The sequence below is a fragment of the Drosophila grimshawi genome, unplaced genomic scaffold (genome assembly GCF_018153295.1).
Source record: "Drosophila grimshawi isolate 15287-2541.00 unplaced genomic scaffold, ASM1815329v1 contig_311, whole genome shotgun sequence".
In the NCBI taxonomy this organism is placed as follows: Eukaryota; Metazoa; Arthropoda; class Insecta; order Diptera; family Drosophilidae; genus Drosophila; species Drosophila grimshawi.
The window spans coordinates 3,078,304-3,095,117 of NW_025063098.1; the positions used below are offsets into that span (position 1 = coordinate 3,078,304).

The 16,814-nt window shown below is 37.1% G+C and overlaps 1 protein-coding gene across 1 annotated transcript; it reads right to left on the minus strand.

The window, feature by feature from the left end:
• Positions 1 to 1,320: 1,320 nt before the first annotated feature.
• On the minus strand, positions 1,321 to 16,682 carry LOC6563194 (dipeptidase 1). Its single transcript, XM_001990518.3, has 8 exons — positions 16,579 to 16,682; positions 8,308 to 9,022; positions 8,180 to 8,249; positions 7,506 to 7,682; positions 7,362 to 7,446; positions 7,219 to 7,294; positions 6,915 to 7,053; positions 1,321 to 1,665 (listed from the first exon to the last, which is right to left on the minus strand). Exons 2-8 carry the CDS (start codon positions 8,949 to 8,951, stop codon positions 1,558 to 1,560), a joined length of 1,299 nt encoding a protein of 432 aa, XP_001990554.1. The 5' UTR covers positions 8,952 to 9,022; positions 16,579 to 16,682; the 3' UTR covers positions 1,321 to 1,557.
• Positions 16,683 to 16,814: the final 132 nt, after the last annotated feature.

The following is a 16,814-nucleotide window of genomic DNA, read 5'->3' on the forward strand; positions in this document are numbered from 1 at the left end:
TTTATTCATTAAATGGTTCTGGCATAAAACATTGACTATTTTGTTCAATTTTGTCAGCATTTATTTAACGTCAGCGGATAGTATTTGCTTTACAATCCTTTTATAATGTGTTTTAAATGTTTCAAACTGGATTCTGAACTTATTTGTAATGTTTTTTTTTATATATATTTTATTTAATTATTTTTTTTTTTTTGGTTTTGGCGGGTTGATTTTGTTTTGGATTTATTAATTATACAATATGTAGTTCACTTTATTCGAATATATTGATTAAAAATTATTATTGAATTCTTACAAATTGCCAAATGATGCAAAACGTGCTTATGTGGAATTCGTTCATGTGTGTGTGTGGTGTGTGCAAAAACCTCTGGCTAATTATTGTTTAATTTTAATTAACTAATTAAAAGTACTATTTGAAACATTTCGGTTAGGTTCATAACGAAATTAAAATTGTGTAATCAAATAACGCTTTCATTTAATCTGCACATTTAATGAATCCGCTAATGACTAATGAAGTGCGCAGCTTTTCGTTTTTAGCCCAACAACTGCACTCATTAACCCTCAGCTTAGCAGAGTTCTGGTTACGCTTTAAGTACCATAAGGTCAAATTATGTATAATACTCGTATTCAAAAATGCCCAAAAGCCTATTTTATTAAATAAAATTGAAACGGTCTCTTTAATTGCCACATACATTTTTGCTTTCGTATAGGCATATTGTTAATATTTATTCAATATATATATATATGTATAACTCTAACTTTTTCATAGAAAAAATACGCAATGAAATATTCTTTATACTTGTAGCCTGTAACAGGACATTTTTTATTCGATCTTTTAGAGGCTTAGTGTGTTTCACTTTTCCTATTACTTTGTTTATTAAGCCAGCTTTTCATTTTTTCTTTTCTTTGTATATTTTTTGTTTGTGGTTTGTTGTACGCTTTTGCTTTATGCTCTCTTTTGCTTTTGTCTGATTTTAGCTATTTTTTGTTGCATTCTTTTTGCGGATCCTTGCCTTACTAAGTGCTAAAGATGAAAATAAACATGACAATGATATTTACACAATGTCGGCTAAGCTATGGTAACCTCAGTGTTGGAGTGGTTGCCAAGACATGGGGAATGAGGATATGGTGGGTGGGCATGTGTTTGTGTCTCTGTGTGTGTGTCTGTGTGTGTGTGTGTGAGGCCCCTATGCCACTTTGTATTTGTTTATGTGCACGGCCAGCTGCACACAATGTTGCCAGGCAGCAGCTGCTACGTGGAGTCTGAGCGATTGAAGCGAAGTACATGTGTGTATATGCACGTGTGTGTATGTATTATGACACACACACTTGAACACACACAGATACATTCACTATAAAAACAAATGGTCGCATGTAACGACGAAAAAACTTTGTCAATTAACCTAAAACAAGTTTCACTTTACAACACGTACGCTTGACATAATTTCTTCTCTCTTCGCTGGGCTCTGACAATGGTGTGTGTGTGTGTGTGTGTGTGTGTGTAGGGGTTGTGCATCTGTGTTTTGAGTGTTGTCTGAAACTTTACATATGAAGAAATTATCACGTTCTTGGTCCTTGATAGCGACAGTAGGATCTGCCCATAATGTCCTCAGCTGGAATTGACTGATCAATCGGTTGCACTCGCAATAATTCCATTTGATCACGCACCTGCAATGAATTGCAAATAAAACACACACAACTATTAAATATTTGTCCAACTTATCTGTGGCTGTGTCACGCGACGTATGCGCAATATAAATAGACTTTGATTACGTTTGCCAACAGCTGCGCTTGCAACTAATTTAAATTGATTGCATATGCGAAGAACTTTCCCATTTCACATTTGCCACATCTTAAGTTTTCTGCTGTGCAAAGTGCAAATGGATAAAGTTTTTGTTTAATAGTCAAATGGAATTTCTATTGATTTTAAGTTTCAAATGAACTAAGCGTTCTTAATGACTTTTGCGTTCTGCTTCTAATTTGGATAGTAGATATTAAATTTCAAACACATTGATATTTGAGTTGCATTAGTTTAAGAAATTCAATTTGAAGCAATTTTCTTATATTTTCAAAGGCAGTCTGCAGGTCAAAATAATTCTTTTATTTTTGTGTTATAAGTTAAAACACATATTTTATTGCTTTCTGTTTATTAGTAGAATTTTTTGAATTTTCTCTTTATATCAATTTTAAGTAAATTTCAATTTAAAGCATTAACTTCGATTTTCGTTTGTAAATTTTTTTAGCATTAAGAAATTTTATTACTCTCTTAAAAAGTTAGTGTTAAAGATTCGAGTGGAAAGTTACTTAAAAAATTCAAAATTTGTATGTGGATTGTAGATTTTAATGGTAAAATTATCACACACCCCAAAAAGCCTGTTTGTTACAAATTAATTACCTACGTCTGTGCTTTCAGTTACTTAGAAAGCAATCATATTGCCATTAAATTATTCACATGCAAATTCAGAATTATAAAGCCATTCAGCGGGCATATTGGCAACGCATAACAACGAGTCCTTAAAGGCCATCTAAGCCAGCACTGGAGCTATTTCTATCCTTTTGCGTATTGTTTGGGGAACTTAGTGTGTGCTTTGCACAAAGTTTGAAGCACATTTTATGCCGCACAACAAAACAAAAACAGAAAAAAAGAATAACCAAGCGAAGCAAGAGGCACAATAAAAAAAGTATATATGCAAAAACAAAAAAAAAAAAAAGCAAATTCAAAAAATACAAACACAACAAAAAAAAAATGTTTTGTTTTCAACACCAAACACCTTTTGAGGCCGCACAGAGGGGAACTGGGAAGAGGGGGAGTCTGTGGCAGCCGCTTTGGGTATGGTTAGGGCGGACACGCAAAGGCAGCTCGCTCGGCCCATTTCCGGTGCTTTGTTTGCCATATAACAATCGAATTTACGACTTTTTTATGAGACTTTATGTACCAGCGTAGACTGCCACACACAAACAACAATAAAACGTCAGCTGCGGGTCGGTCTGTGAGCCGCAGTCATTGCACTTTTGGCCACGCCCACGCCCACGCCCAAGCTAGCGCCCACATCCCATGCCAACAAGTTCTTTGTGGGATTTGCCTTTGGGTACGCTTTTCCGGCCGCTTTGAGTTGCAGAAATGAAAAGCACAATTCACAGTTACATTTGAGTGAAAAGTTCAAAGCGAAAAATGGCTGCTAAAGAGCTGCGCCATTTTCCATGCTAACCAAATCAATTGTAAGAAGGTCAGTCGCACACACACACACACACGCACACACACAAATACCCACACACACATACACGCACACACACACGCACATAGGGCGGCAGAAGGATATTTAAATGAATTTGTCCCGCACAAATTGCTGCCATTTGCAAAGGACTTTTGCCCAATGCCGCCACTTGGGCTATGTGTCGTGCCAAATGCCTTTCCATGCTCGCATTAGATACTCGCATAAAAGGCTAAAATAAAAGATACATTTGCACAAACACAAGCAACGACCTCAACAGCCTGAACTGCCTCAACTGCCTCCTGCTTTTTGTCTAGATAAAAACTGGCGTCAAGAAAATTATCATGTTCATGGCTATGGCTGCTGGCCCAATGGCCACCCTTAACTCCCCCCAGCAGCACACATACACCACACCACCCCACACCACACCACATCACCACCACCACCACCACACCCACCCATCCACCAGCACTCGTACGCCCAACCCTACTGCCATTTGTGGTTGTTGTTGGGTCGCATTGAAAAGGCGCCACACCATGAACTAAACTGAAGGCATTCCCATGAGCTGCCTCAAATCTCTATTGCCCTAATTTCGCTCATTTTTATAACTACGACACACTTATGGGCTAATGGCAGTGATTGCGAGTAACATAACATTTTCTGTACATCCAGTTTCTATTGAAATTAATAAAAAAAAAATTGGTATATAAAATATTGAAAATAACATTACGACAAACAAAAGAGACTATAAATAAATAAGATATTTCCTTCGAATATTATTTATAACAAAGCAATTATTTAAGAATGTATTTTTTTATTTTGTTATTTTTTGTTTGCACTACAAAAAAATGACTTGTCAAACGGAAGACTTTAAAACTCCTAAGAGATAGAGTGCCAAGCGATATATGAGCTGAACAATTAATTTGAAACACAAAACAGGAACACAAATTCGCAATCCTTGTCTGGGTGCGTGTGTAGCGTAAAAGGGTATAAAATTGGCATATGTATGCGTGTGTGTGTGTGTGTGTACAAGAGATGACAATCATTAAAATGGCCTTTTGCCTAATTTCTATGACTTGCTTAATTATCACAACGATGGCAACGCCCACAGCAGACACCAGACACCAACACAAATACAAATGCAAAAATACAAAACAACAAAAACAAAAACAACAACCAAAACAAATACAAAGACAAGTTGAGAGCTCCCTGTTGACCTACTGGTCTAATGTTTGGGGTCTGGCCATTCTCCAGGGAAAGGGCATTAAGCGTCTAATAATTGAACATTTGAACTGGTTTTTGTGTTCGTTTAATTGCATTACAGGCGACGCTGCTTGCGATAATATATATTTTATTGTATATTTGGGTCACTGACCTCGATAAATGGGGCTTGCATAAGAGTTGCTCTGATTTTTTATCAAGTCATGGCTTGAGGCTGAGACAAGACAAAAAAAAAAAAAAGAAACAAGAGAAAAAAATGAATAACAAGTGAAATAATAATGCGCTGAGCAATGTTTTTAATTACTTTGTGGCAGAGTTAACAAAAAAACTGGCAACAAGCAGCAACGTATTACAATGCGAGCACGATTTTTAATGAGCATATAATACCATATAATGAAAAGCAGTAAGAGCTGTAATATATATATATATATATATATATATACATATACATTTAATATTATATGCATGCCGTTTATATATATTATTTTTTCATCGCTGCTGAGTGCAAAATGCAATAAAAGCGTTGCGATTTTAATCACACGCTCTGCAAAAGTAGGCAACACTTTGTAATGCTTACACTCAAACAAACATCCACAGCCCAGGCTCATTGCCTTTCGCTTATACATTGCTAAGTAAGTAAGTATATAGAAATGAGCATTTTAATCACATAGAGGAGCCATTGTCGGGGTGTAGTTTACTTTTTGTTTAATGCACATAGAAAGGAAGCGCAGAGCCAAAACTAATTACAATGTTGCAGGCAGATAAGGCGTCCAACTCACGGAGACTCAGTGTGAGGGATTCAGAAACAGAGACAGAGTTACAGTCAACGACAACGACAACGAGATGGCAGCATCAGAGTACCAAAGAGAATATGATTAAAGTTCGCAGACTGAGAGACAAGCACAAAATTAAAAAATGCTGTGGCATCTCTTTATCGTGCAACGCAACTGGCGGGGGTTTTTATAATGAGCAAAAGCAATAAAATGTGCGCCACAGCAGTTAAGTTCAAGGGGCGTATGATTTATATTTGTTATTAAATCTTTAAATGACCATAGTCGCTCAGCTATGAACTGAACTCAGACATTTTAAATTAGTTTCTCAACTAAGGCAATTTTCAAAGGAAGGAGAACCGTCTGTTTGCTGGAAATGAGGTCGCTGAAAGAACATTAATCTACCCTTATTCTTTGGCATTAATGTTTTTACACTAAATATATTATATTAATTGAGCTAACCCATCCTAATGTCTGACAGAAAAGTAATTGATAAATGACTAAAATAATTTGTCACAGTCTTGGAGAAGTTCAAATTCTCGCATAAAAACACTGCCCAACTGAGCGTATTCGACATAAATTTGTTACAAATGAGCCACACACAAAAAATGCATATGCATGCTTGTTAGTCAGCAATGAGTGTCCTTTAGATCACAGTTGCACATGGAAATCTTTGGCTTGCCACATTTATCAACCCTGTTGGGCCAGTTGATGCAGTCAGTCGACTGCAAAACAAACCCACTTGGAATGCTTAGTTGAATGGTGCTAAGCTTGAGTGGCATTCGTGCTCAATGGAGTAAGTTCTAGCTCAAAGAGACTCTTATGCGCTTATAAAAAGAGCCAAAGATAGAGAGAGAGAGACAGAGAGCGAGAGCGAGAGAGAGAGAGAGAGAGAGAGAGAGAGCGTGAAGCAGACAAAATCGGTCAGTTAGACGTTGCATATTGATTGAAATTGAATGTTCGAGAAGCCGCCTCGCTTTAGTGACAGCAACAGTGCTTGGCAAAAGGAACAAATAGTAGTGGCTGCAGCCCTGCCGATTCTTGGTGTACAAGCAGACAGCAAACAAAGTGACCACATCCGCAAACAAACTGCACCAGCTTCAACTTGAGTTCCTGGACGACTACTGGCTGCTGGCTTTAGCTGCGGCAGTTGCTGTTCATGCCCATGTATAAATATCGGAATAACCATTTGAAAATCCTTTTAGAATTATTTTACGACTTGCGTCTTTTGGACGCCACAGCACAGTCCTGGTCATCGTTCTGCTCGTTCTTGGCCTGCTTTCTTTCCGAACGAAGTATGTGCAAATTCCATTGCAAAGCCACATTATTCTCTTTATCCTTTGAAAGGAATTTTCCCAAGTGCAATAACAAGCGAGCAAGAGAATGCGGCACCAACTACAGCTACTGCCACTGCCACTGCCACTGCCACTGCCACTGCCACAGCTGCTGCTGCTGCTGCCCATAGCAGTGGCAACTGGTTTATCTGGAGGCTGCTCAACAGTGGTTCAACTGGGATATTTTTTGTTGTCCTAGAAATGCGCTTTTGTTTAGGGACTTAGCCTTAATCTGCAGGTAGTTCCATACACAACTAGTCGATGCGAAACAGAAATTGTTGCCAATGTGCACAATGAACAATAGAATGCCAATGACCAAAAAACAGGAAACCCAAAAACAAAAAAAAAACCCTTGCATGTTTTACTGTGTGCATACTCACCGCCTCGACTTCTTTGAAGACGCGTATGAGATTCCTGCCGGCGAGCTTGGCAATATCTCCTTCCGACCATTTATCCGACTCCAGCAAAGCGGCAAAGAGATGTGGATATTTTGAAACATCCTCCAATCCTTTGGGCACCCTATTAAAATACCGAAATAATGCCAAAAATTAGATAATAAATGTAATCAAAAGATTAGATTAGTCTTGCAAGTAACAAGGACTTAATTCTTATGTGTAACAACTATACAAATATTAAGGCAACAAATTAACAGATATTTAAAGAGTTTGCTTGAGTTACACTTACAGATTGACGCCATCGTAGCCAGCGCCAATGCCGACATGATCGATGCCGGCCACATCCCGTATGTGGTTAATATGCGCTGCAAAATAGGCACAACAACAAATAAGTTAAGCTTTTAATGATATGTTGGCAATCTTTGCACCTACCCACAACATCGTGCAACGTCGCCTGGCCCGAGCAGCTGACAAAGTGCGGATAAAAGGCAACCATAACCAGTCCGCCATTAATGGCCTGCACATTAAAAAGAGCCGATTAAAATAAAATCAATATGCGATTTGCTTCATACTTACAATACGCTGCAGCACATGATCTGGCACATTGCGGGAACTGTTGCATATGGCATGCGCCGAGGAGTGCGAGAAGATGAGCGGTGCTCGGGAAGCGGCCAGTGCATCCAGCATTGTTGGCACCGACACATGCGATAGGTCGACAATCATGCCCAGGCGATTCATTTCCTTTACCACAAGCTGCAAGAGATATATTTAAATATTTAATAAATATTGAAAATAATAAAGTTACAATTGTTTCCCCCACACTTAAGTCAAACTTCAAACTCAGAAATGGCCTTCAGATAAAATTCTGCATACTCAAAGAAATATATAAATTGTAAATAAAAAAAAATAATTTCTTACTCAAAAAATATATGTTAATGAAAATAAATATAAAAAAAAATTGAATGCAATAAATTCACTTGCACCTATCGAATTCTAAAAACAAAATGTTTAATTAAAATTTATTTCAATCAAGCCAAAATTCAATAAAATTACGCTAAATGAAATTCAAACGTAGTCAAATAAAAAATATGCATTCATTTATTCATTTATAAACAAATATAAATGTGTTATTGGAAATTTGAAAGAGATGGTAAAAGTGAAAGGCTGCTTTTGTTTTGAAGTTTAAAAAAAGTTAATAGAAAACTTGAATATTTATAAAATCACAATTAAAATTATGCTTTATAGCTCACCTTGCCGAACTGCGAGAGTCCACCTATGTGTGGATATTTGCCCGGTTCGTCAACTTTGCAGCAGTCCGCCCTAAAAATGGTTAATCAAGTTAATTGCCCAGCTCAGAATTTGTGTGTCTTTCATTTACCATGGTGTGTTGCAGGTGTGTGTGAGCGTTAGATAGCGGGCCCCGAGTTGGTAGAACATGCGCAGAACACTCAGACTGGTGCCGATCGCATGTCCACCCTCGACGCCAATCAGGCTGGCGATTTTGCCGGTGCGATGGGTTTGCTCGATGCCCGCAGCCGTGTTCACCAGCGCCATGTGATGCGGATAGAGTTGGACGAGGCGGCGTATGAGATCGATTTGTTCGAGTGTCAGCTGCACTGCGTCCAGATGCTGTGAGGAGCATGGCGCGTAGGCGGACCAGAACTGTGCAGAGACCATGCCCTCCTTGAGGCGTCGCAGATCTGTGTGGCTCCAGGCGCTCGATGACCAGGGCGCCAGTTCGCGCAGATCGCTGCCAAAGTGAAAGTCTTTCAGCTGATTCTTGAGGAACTTTCGAATGTTCCACGGCAAATCGTTGTGGCCATCGATCAGAGGCACTTCCTTCAGCACATTTCGCACACGCTGCATGCGATAGTCGAAGTCCCCGCTCCCACCTCCCATCCCACTCGCGCTGCCGCCGGCGGCGCCGACAGCTGTGCATCTTAGGATGGGCAACACGAGCGGTATGTAGACAAGGGTCAAGCAGTTGAGGCCACAAACCTTGGGCAGCTTCCGCGATTTCATTGCCCCCAGGAGCAGCTAGCAGCTCAGCAAAAGCCAAGAAGCACTCACATTGATGATGTTTCTCGTTCCAACTGCCGGAGGAGATAGTGAACAAATGAATAAATAAAATCTGTATGTGCACGTCGACGAATTTATGGCCCTGCAAACCGGAATCCCTCCCATCAAAATTGAAATATTTATTAAAGCAAATAAGTGCGGTGCTTAAGATAAAGCACGTCGAAGATTACATACTCTTCGAAATATTATTATATTTTTGTACGAAACTTAACTTAGTTTTAGTCAGGATATTTAATTAAAATATATGTTTCTTTTAATACCACAATACATTTTTCCCCTTTATAATAAATTAATCTAACGTTGCCACAAGTAACCAAAGCAAAACGACGGATATAAACCAAGTGCATAAATATAGCTTCTCTTGCATGTTAAGACTATAAATTTCAGACAGACGTAAGAGCTGACAGATGCACATATTCTCTACAAGGATATAAGATCTATAAGTCACAATATATTTAAGTCATCATATTGTTTATACCCTTGACAACAAGACTAGTTTAACCTAGAAACAGAAAAACATTTTTATTGAAACTTCGCTTTTAATACCGATGAAGATAATCGGAGATGTCTTCAATGCTGCGTAATAAATTTGCTAACAAAATTTGACTAACCTCTATCAGGGTATTTTTAAACAAATATAGAAATCGAAATCCAAATTGGGGTACGATTTCATCAAGAAAATTGCATGTGATTTCTATTTGTTTGGCTGCGCCGATGGCGTGATTGAGCTATTGAAACTTGTTGGCAAACAAATGCCATAAATATAACGCCCAGGGGCTATTGCTACTCGGCTTTACTATGCTCGGCTTAGTCTGTGGCCCGAAACATAAATAAAACTTTTCATATTTATTTCAGAGCCAACTTCGATATCGAATGCATAAAAATGCACAATAAAAATGCTAAAATTATTTATAGGAAACTTTTTTGCCAGCAGATCAAATGCAAAAATACAAAAACGTTGAAAAAAAAAAGGCCAGCACTAAATTTAAATAGTTTCCACAGAGCCAAAAGTTCATACAGCGACACCAGCACAAGTCTGCCAGACAGAGACACAAAAAGTTTATACCAAAAATTTTGAGGGGTTTGCTTTTCGCTTCTTTTTCCCCAGAAAGTTTTTCGACTAGCTGAGTTGCAGGTGGGTAGGGAAGAAGCAACAGCAAAAGACGCTAAATGTTGAAAGGAAATTGAAGTCAGCTTTGCAAGTGGCATATGACTAAGCTGCTGTGGAGGGTATTGACCGACCCAACATATGGCAGCCACTCCCCAACTCTGTTTTTTTTTTGTATCTTTTCTGCATTTAATTTTCAGAATTTTCTTCGCAAAAGTCAAATTGAAGTTTGTCAACTAAACTGAACTAAACTAGTCTAACAGTTTTTAAGGCATAAGTCGGCTCCTTTGAAGGAATGTGTACACTACAAGGCAAATACAAGCCTAAGCAATTGTATTTGTGTCCTGTGTGCCAAAATATTCTACTCGCTTTGCTTTCGATGCATCATCAATTTATTAGTTTTTGTATAAATCAAAATAATATTTGTGTTGTTTTTGACTGAAGTGCAGACGTCAGTGGCCATTAAAATATTAAATAAATATTTAATACCTTTAAAGTACTTGCAAAATTTATTATTTATTTATTATGTATTTTGAGCGAGATTTCAATGAATCTTTAAGGAAGTTGCGAAGTTTAAGACCGCTTTAAAAGTGAAATATGGAAGTTTTCCATTGATTTTGAATTGTTTGTTTGTTATTACTAAACTGCGCTTATCAAAGCTCTTCATTATGAAACACAATGGACAATGGACTCTTGAAATTTAAATGAGAAAAATCTGTGCCATTTTTACTTAACAACCCATTAGGCCTTCGAATATTGCTTGTTTGCCTCTGAAAAATGGTATTTATTTATTTTGAAATGCTCAAAAAGATTTGTTTTCAAATGTCATATGTCCTTCAATGTAATCATGAAATTGTTCTTGTTATTTTTTGTTTTTTGTTTTTCCTATTAAATGGAAACTTGTCCTAAGCAAAGATCAATTTTCATTCAGATAGTTGTTGCAAGTGTAATTTTAACATATTTATGATTGTACAGCTAAAAATGGCAATAGAAACCTTAAAAATCCAATTTTGTTGGCATGTATATTCTCAAGAATTGACATTCAAAACAATTTATTTGTGTTTTTATTTCTCGGCAATCCGGTATATATTTAATTTTTTTTTGTTGAAGTTCTCTTTATTTGCACAAACTTCGTCAGGCAACCGACTGATATGCATTTTGTAGAGCATGCAAAGAGATGGAAAAGCATGGAGCATTGTGTGCAGGGAAGCGGAAAAGGGGAAACACGAATTCGTATGTTGATTTTCATGGTCTGCTGCTTGGGCACAAAATGAAAACATTCCACTCTACAAACTTTTTGGTAAAATATCTTATCTGCTCTGTTTGCCTTACCATCCTTGTGCTTCTGCTTCTGCTTCACATTCGTATTTTTTTGTTTCAAAAACACTTTAAGGCATCATTTTTTTTGTTTTTTTTTTTTGTAGCTGCTAGTCAAAAATCTTTAGCATTTCTCCTTAGCCAAAATGGTGCAGAAAAATTGACAAAACCGATAAGGAGGAGTTTAACAGCAGGAACTGGAACAAAATTGACAAGGACAACGACAGCTCGCTGTGAAATTCTCGTCAGGCGAAACGTGACACAGTCGAAACGCACGAATTATAAATACAACAACAAAACATTGGCACGCAAAGAGCCTAAATGAGCGCCTATTGGGTTAACAACAGCAACAACAATAGCAGAAACAGAAACAGCAACAGCAACATTGAGTGCCAAACAAACAACAAGCGAGTGCAAAATCGAAAACGTCCAACGCTTCGTTAAACATTTATGTATGTCAGTGACAGGAACCTGAGAATCTAACATTTGATCTTTAATTAAATTGTCCTACTGCTGACAATTTGTCTTTTCTTTTTAGCAATGCCAGAAAGGGGCTCGGAAAGGCTTTGGCAAAACAGAAATGGACAAACAAAACAAGTTGCATTAATGTAATGCTATGAATACTTATTTCCACTTAAGTAGTATTATTTATTTATTTGTTATTTCAGTTTTTCAAAGGCCATCCATCAACTTATTGGAGAACCTGGCTTGCCCATCAATTCAAACTAATTTATTGGAGCGTTGAAATCAAAGATTGTGCAAGTCAGATTCAAACTTCAATTTATTTATTGCGAACTTCAAGAAATACACAAAACAATAATTCACCATAAATTTAATAAATTGTATATTGAGCTAGTTTAAGGAATTTATTTTATATCGATATTCTACTAACTAATTTGTGGATTCAATTAAACATATTTATTTATTATATATAAATTTTGCTTAACAAAGTAATTGTATTAAAACAAGTTACTTATAGACTTATTCCTTGGGCCTGCCTACAATGCTAAGTAGTCTCAAATGATATTTATGATAGAATTACACAAGAATTATGAATCGTCCAATATACTTCAGAATTATGCATTTCTTATTAACTCAAGGGAACCGAGTACAATACAATTTTGGTATCTTTACAGCTGGTAAGTGGGCAGCAAAAACCCTCACGCGCCCTTGTAGAGAAACACACACTTATTCATACACAGATGCAGTCCCACTTGCTGGAAGGCAGACGAAATGGGCGCAAGGATAACTGCGTACAACATTGCGTATGCGCGTTGCCTTTACGAATGCGAATGGGAATGTCATGCTGCTACAGAGGTTGGGAAGTCGGTTGGGCTGGGGTGGGTTGGCATGCGGGGAGTCGTACATTTATTGCGACATATAAAACATTATTTTGCATGGCCTCAAAAAGGCACAGCGCATAACGAAATAAGCACCAAAAAGCTGAAAGCGGAGCGCAAGGAAATGCGACGTCGTCGCTCATGTCGCTAGCTGTAACTGCAACTGCAACTGCGACTGCGATGTCTGCTGGCTGCAGTTGGTAAAAAAAAATAATAATAATAAAAAAAAAACATTTCTTTCGACATTTGCGTGGCATTTAAGGAAGTAGCTGGCGCTGCCAGCGAGTCGCCCGAAAGGGACTTTCAGAGTCAGTGCCAGCAACGTCCCGATTCGCGATTTTGTCCTGCCTCATTTCCATGCGCACAGTGAAGGCAAAGAAACATGCCGTAAACTACAGCAGACAATCAAAATGCATTCATGTGCGCTTATTTAACGTTATTTATAATCAAGCCGCCTTCCTCCCGCTCCCCTTGACTCCTGCTTGTTGCTTCCTTTTGCATTTGCTCTTCCCCTCTTACATTTGCATTGCTGCATTCATTCGCTGGCATTCATTCGCCACCAAATTGCATTCAATACGAATAGTTGCCAGCCATAAGTCGCACAGAGTTTCTATTCGCTTACAAATTGAACGTCTTGAATTCACACAGTCGAGCAGTCTCGTCCTGTGGTCCTGCCAGACAAAATGTTCGGCATGTACATGCAAAAATTTGCTGGCTTCAATGAATGGCAATAATAATAATAATAATAATAATAATACAGCATAGAACTTGACGTTCGGCATGAAGCGCTTTATCCAAATGCCTTAAGGACCGACATCGTCCGACGACTAACAATCATTTTCCATTTTAATAAGCATCATCAAATATTTAAGCAAAAGGCATTGTGTAAGCCAGGCAGCTTGAACTGATTTTTGAATAGACAAACTCAGCTTGAGCCGGGGATATTTATTTTACCATTTCCATATCCTGAGAACTTTAAACATTAAGTACATTATTCAAGGCACAAAAATATTATTTGATATAAGAAGTTCTTGTCCTGAAACTAAATATATCATTTATTTAAATCTTACAGCAGGTCTTAAATAATTAAATTATAAGTATTTTCGTATACTAATTTTTCTCTTTTTAAATAATTATTTTTTTGTATTTCGATCTGCATCTTTTGATCGTATTTATTTCGAATAGCGATTTGTGATATTATTAAGAATAATGAAGTTTCCTAGCTTTGAATAACTAATAAATATATATTTCTTTTATTACTTTCTGACCTATAAGGAAGTATCATAAACATTATATTATTTATGCGTTTATATTAAATCCAGCTGCAAGTTGAGAATGATTCATAAATAGCTTCAGTTAAAAACAAATCATATTTTTTGCGTGTTTCATGAAAAAAACTTAATCAATTGCAATCAAACGGAATTTTTTACCCTTTCCCCAAACACAATTTCCATAAGCGATAAATTCAAATGCCACTTGCAATGCGAACGCATAAGCGACATGAAAGAAACATATGGCATAAATTAATTTATAATAAAACCGAGCAGAAATTTGGAAAGTGTGCAAAGTTAAGTAAAAACACACACACAGCACACCACCTGAGGTTGATTGGTGTGTGTTTCTCTTTCTATATGATTTGCCTATTTCTTTGGTGTTTTGTGGAATTTCATTTAATTTTTGTTCGGGCTAAACACACGTTGTGCTGTACAAATACAAGCACACATAAACAAACAAAAGAGAGCAATCAGGGGAAAATGGGGAGGGGATGGGGAGGAAGGCATGCGTGCGTAAGAATGAATGGAAATTATTTTACAACATTTTCATGTTTCTGCTGTTTGTTTGATTTGCCTTCTTCGTTCTTCGCAGTTGCCTTCTCAGTTTGTCCCTTTTTGTTTGCTGTTATTTGCTTATTTTCATTTTTTCCTTTAGTATGCATAATTTATGCACGAGTTGAAAGGCAATTCATAACAACAACTAAAAGGCTTAAGTGCTTTCCCTCTTCTCCTCGGCACTCGCCTAATATGAAAACTATGCTTTAAACCAGCCACAAATAGACAATTTTTAATTCGATTTCCTGAAGCAACTCAATACACACAAAAACAAACAAACAAATTTTAATTCTATCAACAAATTATTGCATTATTTAATTGTTATTTGTGTTTCCTGAGAATTTTTAATTCATTTGACTAATTGATTGATTTTTTGTTATTGATATTAATACGCAGTTGTTGGTTTTTTAATTAACTTATTCGTTAATGTTATTTGGTCTGTATTTCGTTTGATTGCGTTAAATCAAATTATATTTTTCAATTGATTTATCTAATTAATTTGATTGTGTGTGTTTAAATATCAAATTAACTGATGTGGGATATTTACTTAGCAAGATAAATACAAGACTTGTAGCAATTCCTTTAAATTCCTGCGAAAACACTTTTTATTAATCACATTTAAGAATTAAGCGCAATCGATTTTTTCACTTTGTACAATGGGCATTAACGAATAATACTGCATTTAAATGTATATTTTTCATTCAATAAATTATTTTTGTAAAGCTAGCTTATTGAATAAGACTTTAAGCAAACTTTAGCTCGAAATTCTGTATTCGAAAAAATATAATTTGCTTAAAGTAACATTTTGTAATGATTATTTTAAATTTTCAATTTAATATATATAATTTATAACTGACTTTTAGCACATTTCAATCAAGTAGCTGTATCAGTGTATATAATGCCTTTAAACTTAATTAAGGCAGCACATAAGCCAAACAATTTCTGCATGAATAATGTAAGGATATTTAAATATTTAAACTGTAATCCATTTGCAGTCGGCACTAACTAACTAACGGCATCAACCTTAAAAGCCATCCTTAATAGTCCCTGGGGAACTGAGCAACAATGTTTTGAATTTGAGTCCCCGTCTAGACAGTTTACGGTATTCTGCCTAAGCCAAAGCCAAATACCAATATAACCATGTTAAATACAATAATACAATGAAAACAAAAGACGCATGAACAAAAAGGAACTACTTATGAATGAGGGATTGTTATTTGCCCAAAACAATAAAGTGTGTGTCGCACAATTCAAATGAAACACAAGAGGCCACAGCTCAAGCACCGTCCAGAGACATAACGATCACAACTCATAAGCACCTGGTGAAAAGGTAACAATCATTTTATGAATGCCTCAACAAAAGCAGCACAGAGGGTGGTTTGTGGAGGGGGGACGGGGGTTGCGGATAAGCAGAAAAAGCTGAACGCAAAGCAAGTTCAAAGCAAATTGTTGCGGAAGGCAAAAATCAACATTATCATCAAGAAGAGCAGCCAAAGGATACTCATTTCAACAAATGCACAAGCCAAGAAAGGTTCACACACATATTAAATGGCATTGTGCTTTGGGTATGGGAAAAATGTGTTGCAGGATGGGTGTGGATGGGTCTGGTTGGGGTGGGCAGCAGCGACTGACTTGACAACGCACAGCATTCGCTTGTCGCCTGCTGCATATTAATGAAGTGCCGTGCCTGCCACAGGCAGCGACAGTCAAGAACTATGTGGTGGGCAGGGGGGTAGGGAGGGGTAGGGATCTAAGGGAAGCAAGTTCGGACTGTTGGCTGCTAGAAGGACTCATCAATTTCTCAATATTACGCATTTTGGCTGCCAAAGAAATCTGCATATGAACAGCAAGGGTGCCAGAATGTGCCACATAAATACACACACAGACACACATTCATATATATAGATATATATGCATATATATGTATATATACGCCTTTATATATTTTCTAAGCATTTATGGGCGTTTGTGCTTACCAAAATTGTGCAAGCCGTTTAGCATGCTCTCCTCCTTGTAGCTAGTGCTTTGAGCACTTACTTTAATACTTTTGTTTCCCTCTTAATTTCCTTTTCTTTCTTTAATATTCCTTTGCTTTGCTTTGGCTTGTTTTTTATTTTTATTTTTTTTTTTTATTTGCACTTCACTTATGATTCACATAATTTGCTTGCTTTGATTCACAGTCGCGCAATTGTTGTCGCCGCTTGAGGGCAAT